The sequence below is a fragment of the Fringilla coelebs genome, assembly GCF_963513975.1.
Source record: "Fringilla coelebs genome assembly, chromosome: 12".
NCBI classification, from domain to species: Eukaryota; Metazoa; Chordata; class Aves; order Passeriformes; family Fringillidae; genus Fringilla; species Fringilla coelebs.
In genome coordinates, this window is record NC_140038.1 from 15,094,013 (window position 1) to 15,117,316 (window position 23,304).

Below are 23,304 nucleotides of genomic sequence, written 5' to 3' on the forward strand. Positions count from 1 at the left end.
GGGAAGAAAGCCCCAAGACAGGAGTGCTGCTTGTTGTGCTACTCCAAACTTATTTCTTACTCTAGTTATGATGGATGTCCTGATATGATTAATTTTCCTTTTGTCTTTAAATGTTTACTGCATAAAATCATTCTTCTTGAGCCTATACCCTATCAGGGCTACATACTCCATGCTGGCTATGGTGTTGCAATGTCCTAATTTGATTGCAGAGGGTCGTGTCCTGTATAATGTTGTCTCATTTTCTCAGTAGTCGATGCAAACTCAATTTTATTTTCTATGAAAAGAAAAGAAGAGGAGGCAGGAGCCCACAGCTGAGCCTATACCTGCAGCACTTACCTTGTTGCTTGGCTGTAATGGCCCATGTAGTTCAGCTTGGATGGGACCTACAGTCTCATTTTATTTATTTATTTTCCTGATGGTGCTGAAGGAGCGAGAGGATGGAAGCTACAGCAGAGAAGGGCTCTCATTTGTAGGTGCTGGCCCCGCTGATTAGCCTCAAGGAGTCATTAATCCAACAGGCTGGACAATCTCTTGATGGAGCTTATCTCAGGAGGGGAGGGTGAGCTGTGTCTCCCTGTGGGCCCTGGGTGAGTGCTCAGCTTTCTCCTCTTGTCTCCAATTAGATGCTGGGTCCCTCGTACCGCTGTGTTTCACCTGCCTCAGAGACCCTTCACCTCCCTTCCGCCTCTGCAATTTACGAGCAGCTCAGAGGGGAGAGGGAGGGTCTGGTCTCAATTTGTGTGGCTCATTTGCATGTGAAATGAGCACGTCCCTTCGGCAGAGCTGCCAGCACTCTCCTGGCCCCGCTGCTCTCATTCAGCACGGCCTTGACAGCTCCAAGTCTGTGGCTCGGTGAGCGGTGGCAGGGCTTGCTCATAAACTGGAAGTGTCACTGTGTTTTTGCAGAGCTCGTCCAGAAAATGTTGTTTTTCAGCAGCTCATAAAGGAGGTGTCAGCCTGGGATTTGGTCTGTGGAAAAAGAACCTGTTTTTGCAAGCTGCAGAGAGCACAAGCTCTCAGCTCTGGCTCCAGGGCCATCCCTGCTGGCTGGGATTGCTGCTGGGGCAAATTATTCAGCTGATGGTTTCATTGCTAATTTCCTCATGGGTCCTGGACTCTGACTCTGTATTCGTCTCAGGGTATTCCTCATTCTCAGCCCTGTCTTTTCTTGTCCTGTTGGGCTTTCATTGGGCTTTTGATTGAAAATGGATCTGTTGTGGTGAGAGAGGAGGAGTCAGAGAGGCGCTGCCAGGCAAAATACACGTAGTGGTTGGATGAATAAATCAACAGGTCTCCAGGGGTGCCACCAAACAGGCTCTCTTGCCTTGATCCAAGGATTTAGTGGGAAGAGGCAGTGGAGTGGCAGAGGTCTCTGTGGCTGGACAAGGACCAAGTGAATAGAATTGTAAGTCTTGAGGACAGGAAGAGAGGGAGGGCACTGGACATTGGTCACTCATGTGATCCTCCTTGGAAGAATACCAGGTTCCATGATGGAAGCACAAATCTAGGCCTGATTTTTTTTCTCCATTTCAAAATATTTAATCAGAGAATCAAATATGAAGTCTGTTTAAGAGGAGGCTGGCACACAGCAGCTGGCTGAGTGTTGCAATCAATGTATCCGCTGCGGAATGTTTCCTGCACAAGTATTACATCCTCTCTCATTTACTTGATGATCTTTCGGGTGAATCAATCAAAAGATGCTGCACACAAATAGTTCAGCCTGTGATCCTGTGGGTGTCCATTACAGAGGTATTTGCTCCATGTTCATGGACCTGTTGATTAACAAAAACCCTACCTTTTTTAAATAGATAGCTGTTACTTGATGGCAATAGTTAGCATTGGTTTTTCTGCCTCCCCAGCCCAACTCTCATTCTGCGCCAATGCAGGTGACTGCAACAAAACCCAGGTCTGCACTGCTGGGGAGAAGAGACTCACATCTCACCCAAGCAGTTTTCTGAGGAAAACCTTCTCTTGGAGGTTGGGAAGGGCAGAGGGAGACTTCTCTGTACTCAGTGGGTGATTTTACCACTCTGTGTCTTGTTCTGCTAATTGTGTTTCTGCACCCATCTACCTTGGCATGTGATGTCCTGTTTGACTTCAGGTATATCTGAAGAAGATATTCCCCTGAAATCCCCGTCAGACCAAGGCTCAGCAGCTCCTTGAGGAGTCTGATTGGATTTTACACTAGCTGAATGCATGGGAATTTTTATTTGGGTCTGTAAACCTTCTAGTCTGCGGAAGCATTAGTGTTCATTTTGTTCCTCTACAACATGGACACTTGTCAAGTCTCCACATTTCTGGGTAAAACGTGCCCATGTTGCAGTGTGAGCTGTTGCTTTTCTGATGCTAGCATGGCAAGAACCCCAGCTGGAATTTTAACCATTAGAAGATCAGGATGGTGCCTCCAGCATAGATGCCCTTACCTTTGAAAGCCAAATCTGAGCAGATCCAACCCCGTGATGACTGAAGCTATGCAAACGAGGGAGCAGCACACCCAGCACTGCCAGAGCTCTGGTGTGGCCCTGGGAGCACACCCCAGGACAGAGCAGGGTGCTGAGCTGTGCGACACAGCTCCCTGCAGAGGCAGCAGGGCTGAGCAGCCCGAAAGGACCAGGCTTGTGGCTGTGGGCTGTGTTCAGCCTCATGCTGGTAGTTGCCAGCAGCTGTTCTGCTTTCTGGGAAGCGTGTTGGGATCTTTCCTGCTCAGCTGGAGGCTGTGAGAGCATTTGGTCCTCTCCCAGGCTGCTGGTGCAAAGCAGCCACTGTTCGGTTTGGCGGGCCAAGCATCGCTTCAGGCTCCACTGCAGAGGGGACCAACCCCCCCGTGTCACTTGTTTATCTCTGTCATTTATTGCTACAAAACAGCTCACCCAGAGCCGTCCTTCCCACAGCTGGTGGGAGTCAAAGTGCCGAGGCTGTTAGTGGATTAGGGCAGCAGAGTGAAAACCATTTGGCGTTTCTATCCCGATTCTTCTGGGTGCCTTTAATTAGCATGATTGCTCAGCACAGATTTTGCCATGTTCTTTAGCTCCCCTGGTTAGGATAATTATTCCCCCAGCTCCTTTTGTTCCAATTCCTGATCGCTTACAAAGTCTCCTGTTAAAAGCCATTAAATCTGTAATGTGAGAGTAAATGTTCAGCAGCGTTGTGCTCTCAGCCCCACACGTGTGAGCTCGAGCTCTCGGCCCCTCTCCTGCACTCCTCTGCTCCCTGCCACGTGCTCCTTGCTGTGGCATCCCTCTCTGCTTCCCTCTCACGCTTCCCCCCTGGCCATCCCACGTGTCCCACACGCAGCAGGTTCTGTGCAGGCTCTCCCTGCTTTCTGATGGCGCTTTTGGCATCACTCAGCTTGTTTTTCTCTGTGCACAGGCTGGTTTTGAGAGTGAGGTTGGATTCTGGGCTGTGGACTGTGATCTCTCACATTTAGTTGCATGTGCAAATGTGGAGGTGCTGTTAGAAGTGTGTGTTCTTGTATGTTTTAGTCATGGTGTGGGGAGTTCTTGCTTCAAGGAACAGCTAAGATAGAGGGGGAGTTGTCCTAGCTGTGGTGGAGAGTAGGAATTTTGTTGATAGATGATGGAGAAGAGGAAAGTCTTATTTTCCTTATTTTTTAAGGAAAGTTGTTTTCCTCTTTCTCAAGCATAAAAGCCTCCAGTGGAGGGAGAGTAGGCTTTGGATAGCTGTGTTCCCAGGAGTTTCCACGTTGCAGTACCTCTGCATCTGGAGGCCTGTGAGCTCAGCCCCTTCACTGCCCCATCTCTGCTGATGTTTGATCAGCACATGCCAATGGCTCAAGTGGGGCAGACACACAAAGGCTTACACGGAGTGACGTGGTGTGAGATAAGATTGGGCTCAAGTGCTTTAAATGCCTTGTGCATTTAGGTGAGTTGTGGTGAGAGGAAGAAGGGAGAGAGGGAGACTTATTTGCAGACCCAGAATGAAACTGGGGCAGAGAAGGGTCTGGCAGATGTGTAGTTTGTTAAGCTCAGAGCACATTGCTTGAGCAAAAATTCACAGCTAGACCACTAGCTGGATAAAGCTCATCTAAAAAGACTCCTGAGCCTTCCTCCCCCCTTTGAATGATGACCCCTAATCAACAGCAGACATACATTTTGGGCTTAGATCTTGAATTGCTGCCCTGCTGTGCTGTGCCAGACCTTCCCCACTCTGCAAAGCTCACCCTCTGCTCTGGGGTGGAGTGAGGGTTTCCTTGCACAGCAGCAGCCCCCCACAGGGCTCCTCACTCACCTCATCGGGGTTTTACTGCCTGCAAGGAGCTTTCCAGGCATTTCAAACATTCTCTTGTGAAAACCTACCATGTTTCATGTGTGTTTGGTGGGAGCAGAGCCCCTGCTGCAGAGCCAAGGCAGCCACAAATACCTGACACTCGTTTGGTTGGCACTATCCAAATAGTCCCACAGGAGCTCTGTAGCATCAGCATAAACCCATGTTTTTCTGTCTTCCCCTGGGAGAGCACAGCCTTCTCTGTGCCTTGGGGTGTGTGTATTTTAGAGCTTGTGAAATACTGAAAGATACCAAGACATGGTCTCAAAACAAAATCTGGAGCTGCAAGCTCTCCCTTGGGAAGTGTAATAACACCCTTTGACATATTTTGGTGCAGAAGACAACTTATTTTGAGAACCATCTACTGGGGCAATTATCAAGAGCTGAAGACCTGTGGTGGCAGCTTTGTTTCTAAAGAAATCAGCAGAGTGGGAGCACTGGAGAGACACAGATGAAGAACAATAATTCTGGACAACACAGCATCCAAACAGCCTAAAAAAAATCAACAAAATCTTGTTCCTCGAAACTCCCTGCTGCTCTCGCTGTGTTTTAGCCCTCAGCTCTTCCTGTTCCCATTTAGAGCTCCTCTGTAGTGCTCGGTGCCTCCTTGCCTGCTGAGATCTCCTGCGCTCCTCAGTTTCCATCCTCAGTTTGTAAACTCCACAAAATCGTGTTTTCCCACAGGATGTTCTTCCTGACACTTCAGACTTTTGGGCTTGTACAGCTCCTGGGCTTCCTGGAGGGCAGCTCTGGCCTTTCTAGATGACATAAGGTGTTGCTGGAGCAGATGGCAGAGTAAAGAGACTTGAAGAAACAAGGGTTTATTCTGGGCCTTGATCAGCTCCTCCCAGCCTCTGAAGAGCAGGAGAGCATCCCTGGCACTGCCTGGGCTGGGGAGGTCCCAGCTGCAGGCTGCAGCAGTTGTGTGCAATCCTGCCCACCATCTGTGTCTCTTCTTGATGTCTGCTGTGCTATCCCAGCCCTCTGGCTTTACCAAGCACTTCTGTCCCTTCTAGAACCCAGAGCTCCTGCAGAGGATGGGAGCCTTGGAGCTGAGGCTGTTCCCTGTTGGATGTTCAGGACTGTCACTTGTTCCTTTGGAGACCTTGGAGAAAACGTGGTCCTGCTTTGTGACACGGTTTTGCCGCCTGTGTATTAAATATAACAGCTCCTTCCTCCCCAGGGAGCGAGTGAGGCATAACAAATTAATGTTTATGAAGCACTTTCCAGCTGAAAAGAACTTTTGAAACAGAGCTGTTGCTGTTCTAACTCAGGGGCTTCCTTTACTGGTTGGCTCTTTGATGTGGTGATCTGTGGTACCGGTGGATCAGCTGTACCATAATTGGAATTAATCAGCAATTAAGGAACATGAGCCCAAACCAGATTCTTTCCCAGTGGATATTCATTTCTGGGCACATTAGTCAGCGGTTTCAATAACTCTGTAAAATGCTTAGGGTAACTATTGCTACCTGAAGCAGCTGGGGAACAGAGGCAGTGTCACAGGGACATGGATACCTGTCAGGCAAAGTGGAAATAAGAAGCTCTTGTAGCACTGTGCACTGCGCTTAAATTGGCAGCACTCCGAGGGCTGACTTGAAAAAAAAAATTAAAAATTGACATAAGAATATATTTGAAAGCCAAAGTGATGAAAATGATGTATTACTTGCTAGGATGGGATCTTTCATGCCTGGTCCCTTGGGCTTTGTGCAGTGCAGAGGCAGCGAGGGTGCATGGTGGTGAGAAGTGGAGACCCATGGAGGCAGGGAGACAGGTTTTATTCCTTCCAGCAGTGAGAATGGTAGAGGAGAAGGCTCCTGGATGTGTCAGTGCAGCACAAGGGGAGGCAGAGGCAGGGGAACAGCTGGACTATGCCCACGATGTCAGCTACCACCAGCTTTGCAAACACTTTCCTGCAGCGTGTTCTCACGGCTGACCTGTAAGCCCTGAGAGTTTTGCCATGTGTCTTTGCATGGCCGTGGGTATTTCAGGGGACAAAAGAGCCTTTCTCCTTGCTCAGGGACCTCCTCTGTGACCCACTGCCACTTCAATGAGGCAGAGACTGAGCTCTGCGTGTCGTGGGTGAGACTGCTGGGTGCCCAGCCTTCCCCCTTCCCTGGTCCTCTTGCAAGTCATTTCACATACTCTGGCTTCAATCTAACAAAAACAAAACCGATGAGGCCCAACTGATCTGGCTGCTTTCCATCATGCAGTGGGCCTCTGAGTGGCTTTAAATAGCTGCACCTCCGTGCAGGCTGGAGAAAAAGCACTGGCTGTGCCTTTGGACAAGAGGATAGCTTTGGCTCAAATCACGGGCCATCTCAGACCTGAAAATAGCCTTTTTTTTTTTTTTTTTTCTGTCACCTTTGGTCTTAAATAGATTTTTTTTTCCTTCTTATTTTTTTTATTTTATACCCTGTTAAGTACTTTCCTACTTTGGGGCTTTTCCTAAGGGGGAATTGGTGGGGAATCTTGGAGCTCTGCCTCCTGAGCTATCAGGCTACATCATTTAGTATCTTGGAACTACTCCATCCATGAAAGAGTTCCAGAGAAAACAAACTTGTGATCCTGGCTAATATGGACACGGCCTACGTTAGTGGTGGCAACGGTGGAAACTCAGCGGATACTGGAATTCCTCCGACCAAAGGTTTAGTGAATCTTACAAAGTCCCCAAGAGCTCACCCCATGGAAAGCTGTGAATGCTGCCCTTTCCTCAAGGAAAAGCTGTTTGGCCATGGAGTGCCTGCAGAATTCTCCTACCCCTTCCTCTGCTCTAGCCAAACATTAGAGAAATTTACGTGGAAATGGGATCTCCTGGATCCACTTGCTTCTGCTTTTCTCTTGCTCTGAGCTCATCTCCTCCTCTCCCTGCCCTCCAAAACGCTCGCAGTGCTGCGATCTTCCGTTTGCGATTTGGGGTTGTGGAAAAGCACAAGAAGATGGCACAAGCTGTAGCTAGAGCTCCATCTAGCACATTCCCAAGAGGTTTCCTGTGACGTCAAATCTCTTTGATTAAAGTGGGAGACTCTTATGCCAGAGGTTTAACCATGGAAAATGAAAACAGATACAAGGTGAGCTGCCGTGGAGGGGAATAAGGACCCTGTTTACATGAAAATGGAGGATTATAAGAATTTCTGTAGCTCTGAGAGCCTTTCTAGGCTAAGAAGAGGTGTAATCTACTTGAAGATCTGCTTGAGGTCTGTGTATCAGTGTGGAATTTGTCTGTGGACTGAATTTGCTTGAGGTTCTCCGTCGTGGTAAACACTGCTGGGCTGGTGTAAATGAGAGGAGATCTGGGCTCTTTGACTTCACCTTGAACAGTAGAGGAGATGATGTGGTTATCTGCAGCTGAGAGCATCAGGGAGAGCCTCACAGTGTGTTTCTGCTGAGCTTCTGTGACCTGCTTTGTTGTGGCAAGAGAGGCCTTAGGCCGAGTTGCATCTCACCCTGTTACATGCTGTGAGAGGAAGGGAAAAAAGAAGGTTTTGTTTCCTAGCCCGGCAGATGAACCCATCCATGACAGGAAACCTGGGTTGTTGTGCTGCTTACCCCTCAGATATAGACACAGCAGTGCTGACTTTGACTAAAGGGATGGCTATTTCCTTTGCTCAGGATGTGGGCCAGGCTTGATGGTTTTCATGCTTTCTTTGATGCTATTCATGCTTCATATCTGCGCAGAGAGACAGATAAAATGCACACTGTTGTTGGAGTCTCCTACTGCTTTTCCTTTATATCATAAATTCTGCTGTAACTCAGAAGAGAGCTCAAAGCTCCTTTGCCTAATGTGAGCTGTGTGGATAGCAGAGTTATGTTTGGCCAGCTTGTTGCCCTTAATTTGCTATTTTTGTTTAACCCATTTTTGCCAGGCGTTACATAGCATCCCGTCGCTTTTCTCATCCGTTCCCACAGCAATTTATATTGCTGTTTCAGAAGCAGTTTCCATCCCTTGGTTTCAGAACTGGTCTGCCTCACTCCTGCTGTGGCAGATAGGGATGCTGTGAGGAGCAGTGCATCATTTTCTGCGTCATTCCCTCGCCTCCCCATGTGACAATCCCTGCTGCTCCTCTCAGGTGATGCGGAGCAGCCTCGGGTCTCCAAGACTTTAGAAGCATTCTCTATTTGAATAGCAGCAGTTTTACCAGAAGGCACACAGGGAAGGCAAGGTGAACATATCTGTTTTTCCTCTTTAGTTTGGCTCTCTCAGTGGAGGAAGTGTGTTCCTGGCAGGGCACTGTCCATAGATTGGATTGGTATGGCCATGGGGCAGAGTGGCCAAAACCCACTAGCCAGGGTGTTGGGAAACATGAGACAGCTCTGGAGGACTAAGTGGATGGCCAGGGTTGAGGACAAAAACTGATTGCATGGTTTGGTTGCATTCAATTTTCTTGTCCCTTCATTGCCACATCCATCCAGCCTGCTTAGAGAAATGTCCCATCTGCTCCCTCCATCTCAAGCTGTTAGAGCTGCACAGCAAATCTGAGCTCATTCCTCCTTCCCTGTTCTCCAACACTCTCCATACATTTATTTCACTACCATACAATGGCTATTAGTAGAGACAGTATTATGTTTTAATTTAAAAAGTGGTATCACTAGAACTGGGAGAAGCACAAAGTTTAGTATGTCAGACCCTTCCCAGTTTTGTAGGTCTTTGGAGATGTTTTTGATTTCAATCTACAGGGTGGGGATTTTTACCTCCTTACTATTTTCAGGCTTGCATGTTGGAGTTTCCCTACAAATCTACAACCAATGTCAAAGATAGTATTTTCCTCCCATTTTCCAGCTGGCACTAACAAATGTGAAACTCCACAAAAGTTATTGTCTTTAAAATTTCCCTAACTGTTCTAGGAAGTTGAATATTTCTATTTCTCCTTTTTTTTCTTTTGACAAGAAAGAAAAAATATATATATAAAGCAAAACCCCCACATTTTTACAGACATTTTCAAGCCAGTTTTTCAGAAGCTAATAGCTGTGATGGTAGATGACATTTGTCATAGCAGCATCCAAACTCTGAACCTGTTGAGATTCACCCATTTTAACCCTGGACATCTCCGTGAGCATCCTCCATCTCACATCTGTCAGTGAAGACATAAACCTAGCAAGAGCCTTCTTGGTTTCTGCTCCATACAAGAGAATGGGGTTAAAGGTAGCAGCACAATAGGGGAAACAGCAGTGAGGAAGGGAGAGAAAACCAGCCAGGAGAGAAGCATATTGTTTTTCAGATTCTTTGGGGACTTTAATAAATCAGAAGGAGAGGATGCCAAAAGGACCGGTGCTGCCTTGCTCTCCCAAGCCAGCGGGGATGTGTGTCCAGCCCTTCAGCTCCAGGGACGTGGGCTGTCCTCCTGCCACGCTCCTCGTCGTCCCTCGGCAGCCCCTGCATGTCAGTGGTGGGCTAACCCCCCCTGCCAGGACCCTGCTGGCACTGGAGGTCCCTGCAGCTGGGATTCACAGCACAGAGAGCAAAGCCCTTGGAGTCCCCAGCCTTAAGTCTCGCTGATCTTTCACATGTCCCTTCGCCGGGGCTTTGTGTCCCCAGTGGGTTTTTAGGTCTGTTGGATGTGGCCCGGCAGAAGTGAAATTGCCTTAATTTAGCAGAGCTAAGAAACGCAAGGAAAATAAAGCAGACAGGAGTTCTCCTTGGAGATACTTGGTATTGTTGAGGATAGACTTTCCCAGCTCTCCTTTGGCAGCCATAAAATATATTTATATTATGGAAAACAAAACACGATAAATAGTGACGTTCAGGGATGCCACGTTTATTTGTGTCCCAGTGACTCTGATCACTTTAAGCCATGAGAGTTGAGCTGGGCTCTTTTTCACTCTCATTTTGTTTACTAATGAAATTTCATCGCTTGGAATTTGCCTATGAATCTTGTTTATGACACATGAACCAGAGTTGAGCCTGGCTTACTCTCCCATGTGGATCAGCCCTTAAGGGCCACTGAGAATAACGGATAATTTCCCCCAAACAAGTTAAACAGTTCCAAACCAAACAAACAGCTTTTGTCTGCATCCCCAGGTCCATCAAAGGAAACATGTGTTTGATGTGCAGATGGAGTAAGATAGTGCAGTGGAGAAATATAAGCTGATATAAAAGACAAAATAGGAAGAAGAAATAGGAAAAGAAGAATCTTCTGGTTGATGTAGTTTTGGTGTGAGAAAATTTCCTAGGCTGTTTGAAAATACTCTTCCTATTGAGATCAATTCTTAATGGCATCCAAGTTGCTCCATGCTGCCCTAGTGATGCCAGACTTAACTTAGCTGATTTGTTCAGGATCCTGTGACTGTATGAGGTGCAGGAGTATTTGCTAAATGTTAGGGCAATTATGTAAACAAGACAGCCCACTAATTTCTCGGAAAAACCCTTTAAACCCATGAGAATTTTCTAGAGATGAGAGAAATCCCCAAGATCCTGCCATGCATGTCTTGGTCGTGGCAAACAAGTGAATTTCCCTGGCTGGGGCATCCCAAGGCAGATACACTCTGAGGAGATGTTTGATATAGCCCTTTAAAACATTATATTTGCCCTGTAATTTTGTTGGACCGAAGGAAGGAGCTTGCCTATGATCTCTGCTCCCCTTTTTTTTCTTTCTCATCTGGCCAGTGTTTCTGGCATACCCTAATCAGATTTTTTAGAGAGGTGGAGTTGTGTGAGGAGAAGATGCCTCCAGCATGCAGGGTTTGGTGTAGATGGGGCGGCTGGGATGAAGAAAGGTCTGTGGGGTTATGAGAGTCAGGTCACCCCAGCCTTGAAATGGTACTTTTTGGCTTCAAGAATGTTGTGCCAGATTAGATAAATCATGAGAGAGAAGTAGGCACAGGAAGGAGTCTCCCTATTCCTCACTGTCTGCCTAGGGAAAAGATGGACTAGGTAGGAATTTGGACTTAATGGGAATCTCTGGAAAGGAGTTGTTCCCAGCTGTCTGTCCAGACCTCTTGCATGCCCCTTGTCCTCAGAGCACTTGTGCCCGCACGCTCCACATGAAACGATTGCCTGTTCTTTATGGAAAGACAGAGTGAGGTAGCCCTGCCTGGAGAGGACATTTTGGCTTTAATTTAATGGCAGCCATTTGCTAGTTATTCATTTGGTTCTTTTTTATATAATCACATGTGTGTCGATATCTCTCTCTTTTTTTCTAGTTTTGCTCTTTTTTGTTTTTTCGTTTACTTTATTTTGCTTTTTTCTTTTTTCTGTTTTTTTTCCCCCTTTAGGTTTCAGAGAAATTATGTTGAATCCAATAAGCCTCCCTGGACATTCCAAACCTCTTAACCAAGGCATTTATGTTGAGGATGTCAGTGTTTATTTCAGCAAAGGACGTCATGGCTTTTAAAAACTCCTTAAAAGTCCCTGTTCTGATGTCAAGTTTATAGGCTGTGCCCTCAAAATGGTGGGAAGCAGTAAGCGTGGTCTGTATGGATTGAGGTCTCCTCCTAATAGGACTCTGCAGCCCTGCCTGTACACACGTTAAAGCCAACTGAAACTGTGGTTTTCTGTCACCAGATAACAGGGTTGTTCTTTTCCTCCAATGGTCGCTGTGTTCGTTAAATATTCCTGCAAGGCACAACAGCAGCAATGAGAGCAAATAAAGAGAATTAAAACCCAATTGAAAGGAGTCATCCTAATAACACAGTAAATAATTGTACTTTTGCTTTAAAATAAAACACAAAACAAAAATAAAAAAAACAAAACAAAACAAAACAAAAACCAACCAAGCCAACCAAACTGACATCTTTAGTCATGTCCTCCCTGCTTGGAGTTTTCCTTGTAAGCTTGTGTCTTCGCAACACCCAGTGAATGCTGCCATCACCTCTTACGTGGCACCGCCATGGGAGGTCTCCCAGAGCGAGCCGAGGCGGGGAGCCTGGAAGAAACTAAAGCAGAACGAAGACTTTTGGTAAGAGCAAAGGCAGCCCCGCTCCCAGTTCTTGCACAGAAAATAATGCTGGAAGGAATGAGGATGGAAAGAGAAACAAAAAAACAAAACAAAACAAAGTATCTTACTTCTCTGACAGGAAGAGAGTGTGGTTATCTTTGAAGTGCACATATTCTAGGAGGCTTCTTTTGTCTGTCTGTCTGTCTGTGTGTGTTAGAGCGGCTCAATGGATCTGACTATCTTGCTGTCTTACTCTGGTCTCTCCCTGCTGCTTAAATGATGAGCTTTATCTGAGGAGTTGCCTGCACTTCCCGCATGGATGGAGAATCCATAGCGCAGGAGGGTCTGTGTCCTTGCCAGGACTAGAGCAGTAAGCAAAGTGGAAAAGCATATCAGACACACGCAGGTCCCTTTGCTGGGCCTTTTCCAGCCCTAGTTAACTCTCCCCTCTATTCCCACCCCACTAGAGATTGATTGTAACCCAGTTGTGTACCCAGAACCATCAGCTTGAGGCTGGCTGACTGAAGGAGAGGAGAAAAAAAAATTATTCTGTTTCTTCTTCTCTGGCAAAAACAGGAGTATCGGTCCTGTTCTGGCCAATATTTGTATTCTCTCCCCCTCTCCTATCCCACTTTTCTCTTACTTCATCCAAAGCCTCTCAGATGGAAAAGTAAACCCTTTCATCCTGTCCTCAAGAGAAGCCAGCTGCCCTCGTTGCAATTTGCAGGGCTTTCCTTGGACTCTCTGGATGTCATGTGTACGGGAAGTACAGATTTGCTCACACGTATCAGTGATAACCTATAAGCAAAGCAAATTTTCTCTAGAGGACAAAAAATATTCCAAAAGCTTCAGGTGTGGCCAGATCCTTTGGAGAGGAATATTGGACCAGGAGCTTGCTCACCAGCCACTCAGCTTTGCTTGCCTTCTTGGTGGCCCGAGATGACCTTATCACATCAGGGGTGTCTCTAAATCACCAGCCCTCAAGGGTCACTGCCACTGGAAAGAGTCACGGTCCCTCTCCACCAGAACTGGGCAGAAGCTTCAGAATGGATGTTCTGCTTCATCCTGCCTTTACAGGTGACCTGCATGAACCACCCTGGAGGTTGCCAGGAGGTTTTATCATCAGCTGTCCCATAGGGATATCGCTGGGAATATTCCATTCTCTTGCTTCTTCTCCCGGTTCTTTTGCGTAAAAAGGTAAAGTGCAATAGAAGAGTACTGGAGAGATGGTGGCAGATTGCTTTAAGTTAATGGACATGCCTTAGGGGGGCATCTGCGTTAGCACGAGGAGACCTGGCTCAGGTTGGATGGCTTCAGAAACCATGACCAAATCTCCCAACAACGTTTCCTGCCCGCATCGGAGCTGGAAATGCCAGAGGTGCACTGCCAGAGAGGACCTGCGGCCGTGTGCCATGGACACCTCAATTCTGCAGATTCACAGAGTGAGGAGGAGCTTCGCCAAGCGTGTGAATCACTGGGTGCTTGTCTGAACTGAATTTCCCCATCTCCTGGAAGTTGCCCACCTGACCTGGGGATGTCTTGTCCGTCTGAACTGTCTCCTCTCCCTAGCACTGTTCAGGGGACTCTGCTCTCAACTGTGTGTATCAGTCGTAGAGATGCATCTGTGGGCCTGGACCAGAAGCCTATATCCAAACACCCTAGCAGAGGAAGGGTTGAATTTTGCAGCTCAGGTCCATCTCTGCTTAGAAGAAATCCTCCGGACCGTACAACATAATTAAAAGCAGTTCTCCCCACTGTGATCGATGTCTCAATTTGTTTAACACCAATTAAAGTCTCTGGTTCCTCACTGCTGAAAACAAAAGCCAGTCGTGGCTGTTTGCGATTGGTGGCTTTAAGTAGCAAGTCTAAGGATGTTTCTTTTTAAAATTTTATTTTATTTTTAATTATTGTAAATCATTACCTCATTTTCTGTCAATGAGATTCCTCCATCTTTGAGCATTCTTATCTTGCCATAACTATCATCCTGTGCTAATGGGAAATGGGACGGTCCCTTTTCACAGAGACTATAGGGGTGTTCAATGTCTAGTTTCTTAATAAACACTTTATTTTCTAACGAAACAGCTGCACCAGGCCTCTTCTTTGAAGACAAAATAAATAAATGTTCAGAATGACATGTCCTATAGTCTACTTCTTCATGATCTGATCCACGTGTGGGGAGTTTGGTTTGTTTTCTTCTTTGGCGGGTGTGGAGGGTGGGATTTACAGTTGTGGTGGGAACATTGCTCAGGTGTAGCTCTTGCTTCTGTCACTCTCATCAGGCACAAAGATATTTTCTTGCCTGGTAGCTTAGCTGCTAATGGTCTCAGTTGACAACCTGTTGGTTTTTGTAGCATAAAATGGTCATATTCTCAGGGACAAGCTGGTACTGCAGGAGATTGTGTCAGGATTTGCCAAGACAAGTTTCTATAGTTAGTAGAAAAAGTTTTATTAGAAGCCTTATCTCTCAGGGAGCTTGACAGTAAAAGATTGTTCTGGCTGCAGTGCTTTTGTTTCAAGATATGCTGTTGCTTCGGGTCTCCTTGCTTGGCTGTGCAAATTGACAAAAACCAGCAAAATTGGCTGTTGGGTGTTGGATTGTTGTCCTCTCCTCAGGAACAATTATCCTCCTGTTAAGTTCTCAAGGGTGTGTTTGCTGTAGAGGCAGGGCGGGTACAGGTGAGCAGTGTGCTCAGGTTCCTCATTAGAAATTCATGTCTGGGTGCTGGATGCTCCAGGAGGAGAGAGGAACCATTTTGCAGTGTGGGGGACTTGGCATGAGGGTGTGCCTTAGTTGTGTCTTAGAAGTGTTCACAGGAGATGTCACTGATGTAGCTGAAAGCTGCTGTGCCAACCTGCAGGTGACAGTGGGCATGAGGATGGGGGTGTGTTTGAGCACATATTGGTGGATGGTGCTGGAACCCTCTTAGAAAACCTGGTGAGAGTTTTGATGAGCAAATTAAAAACATGTTTTCCAGCATCCTTCTGTTCCTATAACTTTCTGGCATGACTTTCAAGCAAATGTCTCAAAATGATGCTGTGGGTGAATTTCTGCATGACCTTCCCTTCTAATGAGTGTTTCTCTAGCAGTGATGGGGCGCTGTGGTTCACAAGATTAGGTGATGGCTGAGACCTTAACCTTTCCAGGAATGTCTGCAGTGCCCAGGACAAATGTCTGTCTCCTAACATAACCTGACACAAGGGATGAGCAGCTGAGCTGCATTGGATTCCATCCCTGTTTCCTTTTTCTTTCTGAGGTGTGGGAAACAAACATGGGGTTTAGAAGCTCTGTCTTTTCTTCTCCACTTCTGCAGGGTCTGTTATGAGATTTCACAGCCCAGAAACATTGCAAACAGTGGTTGATTAGCCAATTACTCAGGCTGCTGCTATGGTCAGCTCTGGTTCACTTTGCTTTGTGTTTCAGGGCAGCTGACTCCTTATGTATGAGTTCCCCCAATACTTTTAATGCTGTCAGTTCAAAAGGAGCTGGTTTAACTCTGGGCTCTGACAGGCATCACAGCCAGGCTGGGCACTGGTTTCTTCTTGTTCTTTCCTCTTGGCTGTCTCTGTTGCCTGATGTACCCATGTGAAGGATCCATGTTCTTTGTGACAGCTGGACCATGAGCTGATAATGCTGTGCTGCTCTCTCTCCCCACTCTGGCTTCAAATGACTCTTCAAATAAAGGGTTATTATTGAAGGAGCTTGGGATGCTGGCTTGGTAGGGTGGGGGCAGAGGACATCTAGCAGGAATGATCAGCTCCTCCTGAACATCACAACCCTGCCTCCTCAGGTCTTGTAGAGTGTGGAGCCTGGGTGTGAGTAAGCAGAGGAACAAAGTTTTGCCTCACTGTACTTTGACTCTAAAAAGATGGAGTCATGTTTCTTTTAATTCCTGCTTGGAGGGAGCACGACAGGCACAGTGTGTTTCTGGCACTGTAGCTCTCTCCAGGATGGAGCCATTGTGTGGGACCTTGGGCTCAGACTTGCTGCAGGGTGTGTGGGATGCTCTCGGTCATGATTGGGGTATAGTGAGTTCTGCAGCTGCTTATCCACATTGCACCGAGTCCTGATGTTCTCCGCTGCTCTTTTGTCTATTTAGAAATGCTTTTGAGGAGTCAATGCCTTCTCTCCCAAGAGGCTTGAGCTTGTTTTGAACTTGGTGGTTTGGTGTTTCTTTCTACCATCAGGCCTTTGTTCTTTCCCTGTGTCTATGTCCTGCTGTCCAGGGAATTCCTGGGAGCTGTGGGGAGTCAGAGGATGCTGCTTCTGCTGATTCAGCAAATGCTCTGCTCTGATTTGTACCCAGAACAAGCTGCAGATGCTCAGGGTTAAGCCTGGCATTAGCAGAGGATAAAGAGGCCTAGACACAGTAGTAGAGCTAAAAACCACGGGTTTGGAGGAGCAGCAGCAAGAGAGCGCACAAGAAATCAATGCTGAGTGATTTCATTTTTTTTCCTTAACGTTTGGAAGCACTTCTGGTGCTGCATGTGCAATGAGTCAAAGAGTCCATATTAACCATGCATTTACCAGTGCCTGCAGAGCCTGAGCAGTTGGAAGAAAATTTAACTGTGGGGAGGTGCATACAGCTGCTTTGAAGGTGTGGGTGTAGTTTCATAGGAGACCTGCCCACTCTCAGCTGGAAAAGGTGCTTTATCTGGTGAAGCAATGAGGTATCTTCTGCTGTTGTGCTGCATTTTGCTTCACCTTTGTCTTCTGTGGTTTCTCCAGTGTTGTCCCCACTACTTTCCTTAAGACAGGCAGGCTCCTTGGTGGTGCCAGCATGTGCTCTGATGCCACAGAGCTAGAATAAATCCCAACCCACACACCAGTAAATAACTGCAGGAGGATTCCTTTGCAAAGAGAAGATGATAGTTTCTCCAGCAGTAAAGCAGAGTACAACTGCAAGACAGCTACGTTTGAATTTTGGTATTATTTTGAACTTGTGAGTGTAATTGCTGACTAATCAGCAGGAATAAATTTTGGTTGTTCTATACAAAGTGGAGGGATTTGTTCTAAGTGCTGGTTAAATGATTTGCTCTGCTGTTAGTGACTCATTTGTAATCTGTGCCTGATTCCTGCAGAGAAGTTGACTTTTTGTAAGCATTTGTTTATTATTTCAGAGTATTTGGCCTTTTTTCTCCAAGATTTTGCTTCAAATATTCGTGTTGTGTGATGGGTGTTGGTTTTGCTCTTGGGTTGGGTGAGTGAAGGTTTCAGACAGGTAGTCAGAAATGTAACATGCAGAGATACCCTTCAATCATCTGTTATTTGGGGCTGTCCCCAACCCCACTTTTCTTTTTCATATGTTGGGATTAGTACCATCCTGACAGGTCTTTCTGCAGACAAGAAAAGCTGTCATGGCCTGCGCCTTTGGAACAGTTAAATGATTGTTTTCAGAGCAAGTATCTTTCCTGGCTCCAGTCAGAATTCTGGGAGCAGCCTGTGTCTGACCCGTGTGTGGGTTTCCATCCCCTGGTGGCAGAGCAGCCGCTGCTGGAGGTCAGGCTTATTCATAAAGAATCAGGGAGAGCCAGACTGGAGCTGCATTAGGCTCAGTAAACTGCCAGGATGTCTGAATAAACTGATTTTGGCCAGGTCATCATTATCTTAAGTGAGTCAGGGATGTGTCCAGGCTGTTTATTAAGATAATTGGGAGAGGGAGGGAGGGATGCTCACAGTCCATGGACTAGGCTGGTGAGGTGGTGCAGTATGTTACAACACCTGATACAAGAGAGAGGGAGCTCCTGGTCTTGCAAGCTGATGTCTCCAAGGCCTGGTCCTGCCAGGATTCAGTCCCTGGTGCCCCTGTCAGGCATGTGCAGTGACATCATGCTGATGCACATTTCAAACATCACTGCTGTGAGCTCATCTTGCCAGGCTGAAGAGTCATACCTCTGCTCAGGTTTCCCTGTGAGGCCTTGTTGCCTGGCAATTTTAGAGATATTCTGATCAACAGAGCCTTTTGGGTTTGCTGTATCAGTGTCAGGCAATATGTGGGGATGAGAGGAGCAGCTGTGCACAGTCACCTCTCCCTTGACAGTGCCTGGTCCAGCCTCCTCTAGGCTTCTGAAGGTGGCTGCAGCTTTGCTTTGTGCTTCCTGGACACGTTGGTAACCTGGGTGGTCCCAGAGGGTTTGGAAGTTTGGGTGTTTAAGCTCCAGTCACATGCTCAGCACTGCTGGAACACCTGCAGAGGTACGAGTCCCCCAAAGCCAGCACATCTCACCACGCACAGACCTTGCAGGCAACTGAGAAGGGCCTCCCTAAAGACAGGTAAGTGTTGTTTTTTCTCCTTCTAGGGAGCTATTGTGTGTAATGTGCTGGATTCAGACCTCTAGCAGGAATTATTTTGATGGATCTGCTCTAAATGCATCAATGATAACTGACTGCATTAGACAGTATCAGTGGGAAACTGTCTGTCCCTGCTCAGGAGGAAGCAGGGGCTCTTCTGGCTGGAAATGCTGCAGGTCTGGCACTGTGTGGGAGTGGAAAACCAGAAGAGCCAAGTGCTGCTGGGGGCCAGGGCTGATGCCCACGGCTGCTCCTGTTTGGCCACCTGGGTCAGGTGTGGTGCAGGAGGATGCAGCCCGAATGCCAGCAGGTGTGGCAGAGCTGTGGGAGGTGTTTGGCAGAGCTGCTGACTCCTTTAGAAAACTCGAGAGCACAGAACTGCAAGGGTGGCTACTTGATGATAGTGCCAATATCTCATTTTCATTAGCAATCTGATGGAAAAATGCTGTGGTGTGCCTTAACCCTCCTGCCTGGGGCCAACACAGAGAAAATGCCTTTTCTGCAGCCTATGACATGCTTGCCACTCAATCCCAACAGAAGATCTTATAGCCATGGCTCCAGAAGAAGGTAACAAAATCCCTGACAGTGTATCTTGGATGAAAGTATCATCCTGTGACTAGACTGAGCTCAGTTTAATCCTGTTAACCTCACAGTGGACTCCTGGGAGTTGGGTAACATTCTCTGTAGGTCCTTAAGCTTCTCTGCATGGCTGTAATGTGTGAAGCATCTCATGTTTTGCCAGATTTCCTTCTCTGGATTCAGTGGTGCTGGCATGAACCTCAAAAAGAAAGGAAAAAAGGGCAGAATGATGTCAATAGCAGTGTCACAAGGGAAGGCAAATATCTCTCACCAAAAAGACAGTCATCCTTAGAAAACAAGGAGGACTCCTGAGCATAAAAGATATTGCCATGTACACCCAAATTGGTAAGGATTGACAATCCTTCTAAGGAAGACCTCTAGGACTCAAAAAAGCAAGGAAATGTGGTGATCATGAGCTATAGATACAGCACAGAATGAAACCTGGCTCTTTGATCTGAAAGAGCCACAGAAATCAAAGGGCTGCACAGGAATCTATTTGGGTGATGCCTTGAAGGGCTGATTCAAGCCTTTGGGGCATGTCTGTGCCCTTAGTTTACAGCAGTGTGCTTCCCAGTCTGTCATCCAGCTGGGCTGTTGGTGTGCCAGCACAGGGAGGTTTCACCAGATCTCACCCAGCCCCATGCTTAGGTTCCTCAACTAGAAATCAGAGGATGGTCATCTCTTCAGTGGGAAAGGAATGCCTTTGGCATAAGATCCTTGGAGCTGTCCAAAGTGGTGTCCTTGTCTGGAGAAGTAAGTAGATGCCTGCTGATTATGATGCAGGGGGGTGTGTGTGTTTGTGTTTGTGTGTGTAGTAGGAATCAAATATTCATGTTGGAAAGGTGGAGTTGGATTTCCAAGGGAAGAAACACATTCATTAAATGTGATCCACAGCCCAAGGCAGAGCATTGGAGGTCGGGATGGGAGAGCCTTGAGGGCATTAGGCTGTGACATGGAGGCAAGTCTTTGCTGCAGTTCTGTATAAATGATTTAAGTCCCCACAGCCCACTGGCAGTGTCCATGCACTGGGAATGCCAGGGATGGATGAGAAGAGCCTGCCTCTGAGCGGGGTGTGATTCCAGACAGCAGCTCTGGAGACCCTCAGCAGCACATCCCTGTGTCCTAGAGACTGAGCTGGGGTCTCTCACTGAGCTCAGCTGCAAGCTCAGAACAGCTGCTTGGGTTTGGGAAGAAACAGGGAGACACAAGTGTTCTTTCCCAAGGGACATCCAAGCCCAAGTGCAGGCAGCACACATGCTGCTCCCTGCTCCCTTAAAACCCCCTGAAAAAAAAGACTCTTTGTTCTAGGAGATATAGATTATATATATTTTAAGGCTGCATGAATCATTCATAGCCCAAAGATAAAACTGAGCATCAGAGCCAAGGAAAGGCTGTGGCTGTGAGGCGAAGCAAGGAGCCTTCCATTATGTATTGTACTCAAACTTGACCTGGCAGTACCTCCTTGAAATCTTGCCTTTGCTTTGGGAAGCCCTCTTTTGCTCCTAAAAATCTGAACTACTCACCTACTTTCAGCAGATAATTGTAGGAAGAGCATAATCAGCTGCTTCCCTTGCTGTGAGGCTTGATGGATGGCTTTTGAAGAGTTAAAGTGTATGTCCGAGTGAGCATGTGAGAGCACAGTGGGGCTGTCAGGAAAAGCATGGATGTGTTGGCTTGGAAGGAGAATGAAAGAGTCCTAGGGATGCTACAGGATCAAGCAGGGTTTAAGGATTAACACTTAGCCTGGCAAACAGTGTCAGGTAGGGATTATTGAATGGCTTGTGAAGAGAGTCTGGGTGTTTTCTGACTGAGACAAGCACTTCCAGGCTCACTGTGGCACAAGCCAGCTGTGAATAAGGGCTCCTGCTTGCTTGTGGTCACTTGGTGTTCAGCATGAAACGAGTTTGTGAGTGTGAGCCTCGTGCCTGGCAGGCAGATGTCCTTAGCTCAGAAAAAATCTCTGGTTTCCTGGATGGAAGCAAATGCTGATGATTAAATCCAGAGTGTAGCTGTATGATGGTGATTTGTGGTGTCCTGACCTCTTGTCAAAAATAAATATACAACACAACCTGTCTGGATGGCAGCAGAACTCACAGCCAAAGAGTGGAAAGGGAGGAAGAGGGACTGGCTGTTTGGTTTATTTTCTTTGTGCTTTGCTGTTGTTGTCTGTTTGATTCTGTAATCTAAGAGAAGGGCTGGAAGTTGAGCTTTCACTTTATCAGATCATGGTATTCTTTCCTATGTCAGTTGTATTACAGTAAAAGTTCATGTTCTGCTTGTCCTGATTAAATGGCAAAATGTTGTACCAGAGCAGCAGGAAACTCTCATGTTGCTTTGCTATTTCCTTTTTAATTACTGTCACCAATTCATTGGCAAGAGTAATCTAATTGCTCAGGGCTGGAGACACCTTCCCTTCCACTGCTATACAGCCCCAGGGCTTGTGAAATGCACTTTTGGCAGTAAGGTGAAATAAAGAGAACTTCATTTATTTGCTGCATTTAATTTGTGCCAGCACAAGAGCTTATGAGGCCACAGTCTAGCCTGGGTATCTGGTATTGTCCAAGCTAAAATAACCCAACTTTACTCTGCTCACTCCAAAGCTGTTTTTCACCCAGAACCTTTCAGGGCATTGCTTGGCCAAACAGCAGTGACAGAACTAGGGAGAGAGTGGCCAGGGGTGGGGTGGGGTGACAGGCACCCCACAAGGTCAGGTAAGTGGCTGAATCAGAGCATCAGGGCTGGCAGCTGATAGTTTGCAGCAAGCAAACACCACGACATGCAAGATGTCTGCTGCAAAAACTGGGAGAGAAATTATTTGGGAAACATGTTCACTTTCTAAAGCTTTTATTTTTTAATAGAGGAAACCTTTCAGGCCCCTTTTTAATTCATAATAAAGAGCAGGTTGAAAAGAAGGAGAGGGCAAATGAAGACAGTGAGGCTTGCTAACTTCCTTTAAAGTGGGAAGGTCACCTTTAAAAATGGATGAATGCAGCATTTGGAAGGAGCTCCAAGGCAGCAGGCCTGGGGTTCAGCACTAGAATAGGAGGCAGAACAAAGATGAAAAGAAGAATCCAGTTGGGATCTAGGAATAGCTGCAGAGCTGCAGATCCCCGTGGTGGACTTGGGTGGAGGCGGTGTTTGAGGGAGCTTCTCTTTCTCTGCCTGCTCTGGGAAAGCTGCAGTGGTGCGTGGTGATGTGCTGGGGAAAGTTAAATTTGGAGCTGGATAGCCAGCTGGACTGCACAGGGGCACATGGATGGGTGCTAGCACTGTGGGAGTAAGATTGGGATCTGGGATAAAATTAAAGCACTGCCTGCCCATTTGCATTCAGGAGTGCTGGGGAGCTCTACAGCTGTCTTGCCTGGTTTGGCTGTGTCCCTGCTGACTTTTCCCCTTCCCTGGTACTCTGCAGGGAGTGGGAAAAGGGCCATCACAGCAGGAATCCTGGTGATGACTTGCTGCTTCCCAGTGCCAGCCCTTCCCACCTTGCCTTGACACAACCTGGGAGCTGCCTGGTGGGAACAGGACATTAGGGGAGGAGTGGGGACTGTGTCGAGTGACCCTGGTGTTGGTCTCAGCTGTGCCTGCCCTGGGCAGACGTTCCCTCTGTCAGGGGAACAGTTCTTAGCATTCACCTCAGAACTGAACACATTTCATATTGAAGCAATTGCCTGTCTTTCCCTCTGAGCCAAGACGCAGGGGCATCAGACACATGCTATCTATTGCTTATTAAGTGGTTTAACAAGCCCAGCTAATTACAATGTACTCAAGGATTTTGTAGCTTATGAAGGCAGTCCCTGTTTGTTTGTGTCAGTGCTTTAATACATTAACACACCAATTAAGCCTCGGGAGGTGTGTGTGCTCACACAGCTTTACATATGGGGAGGCATGTTGATGGTTTTCATGTCAGCTGGGGCCTCTCTGGCTGTTACAGCTCCAGCTCTGAAGGGATGCTTGTGGTTTTACAGCCTTGTCACTGGAGGGACATGCATCCCCTACATAAAAACATTGTTCTCCCTGCCCAGAAATATGTTGTTTTACAAGACTCAGGCAGACATGGGCACTCTTTTGTTAAGGTTCTGTTCTCTCAGACAGGCCTTAGAGACTTCTCGGCCTCTTTCCTTCTCAGTGCTGATGATACAGGCAATTTGTGCCTGAAAGTGTTGCCTTCCCTGCCTCAGTTAGTCCTGAGAGGTCAGCAGTGGGAGGTGCTGCCCGTGACACATGCATTTGTTTGCAAAGGGCCCAGCACATTCATTAAGCCACACGGTAATGAGCAAT

The 23,304-nt window shown here is 47.1% G+C and overlaps 1 protein-coding gene across 4 annotated transcripts in view; it reads left to right on the forward strand.

Annotated features, from left to right (window-relative positions):
* NTRK3 (neurotrophic receptor tyrosine kinase 3) overlaps window positions 1-23,304 on the forward strand; it is a gene marked incomplete at both ends in the record, with an annotated part of 200,202 nt that overhangs the window by 123,776 nt on the left and 53,122 nt on the right. Inside the window, one exon of one of the 4 annotated variants that reach the window (XM_084213967.1) lies at window positions 11,494-12,071. The exons of the other annotated variants lie outside the window; for them this stretch is intronic. Within the exon in view, the coding sequence (XP_084070093.1) occupies window positions 11,494-11,612 (119 nt within the window). Of the gene's footprint in view, window positions 1-11,493; window positions 12,072-23,304 lie in introns of those variants that run through there. 4 annotated transcript variants of the gene reach the window in all.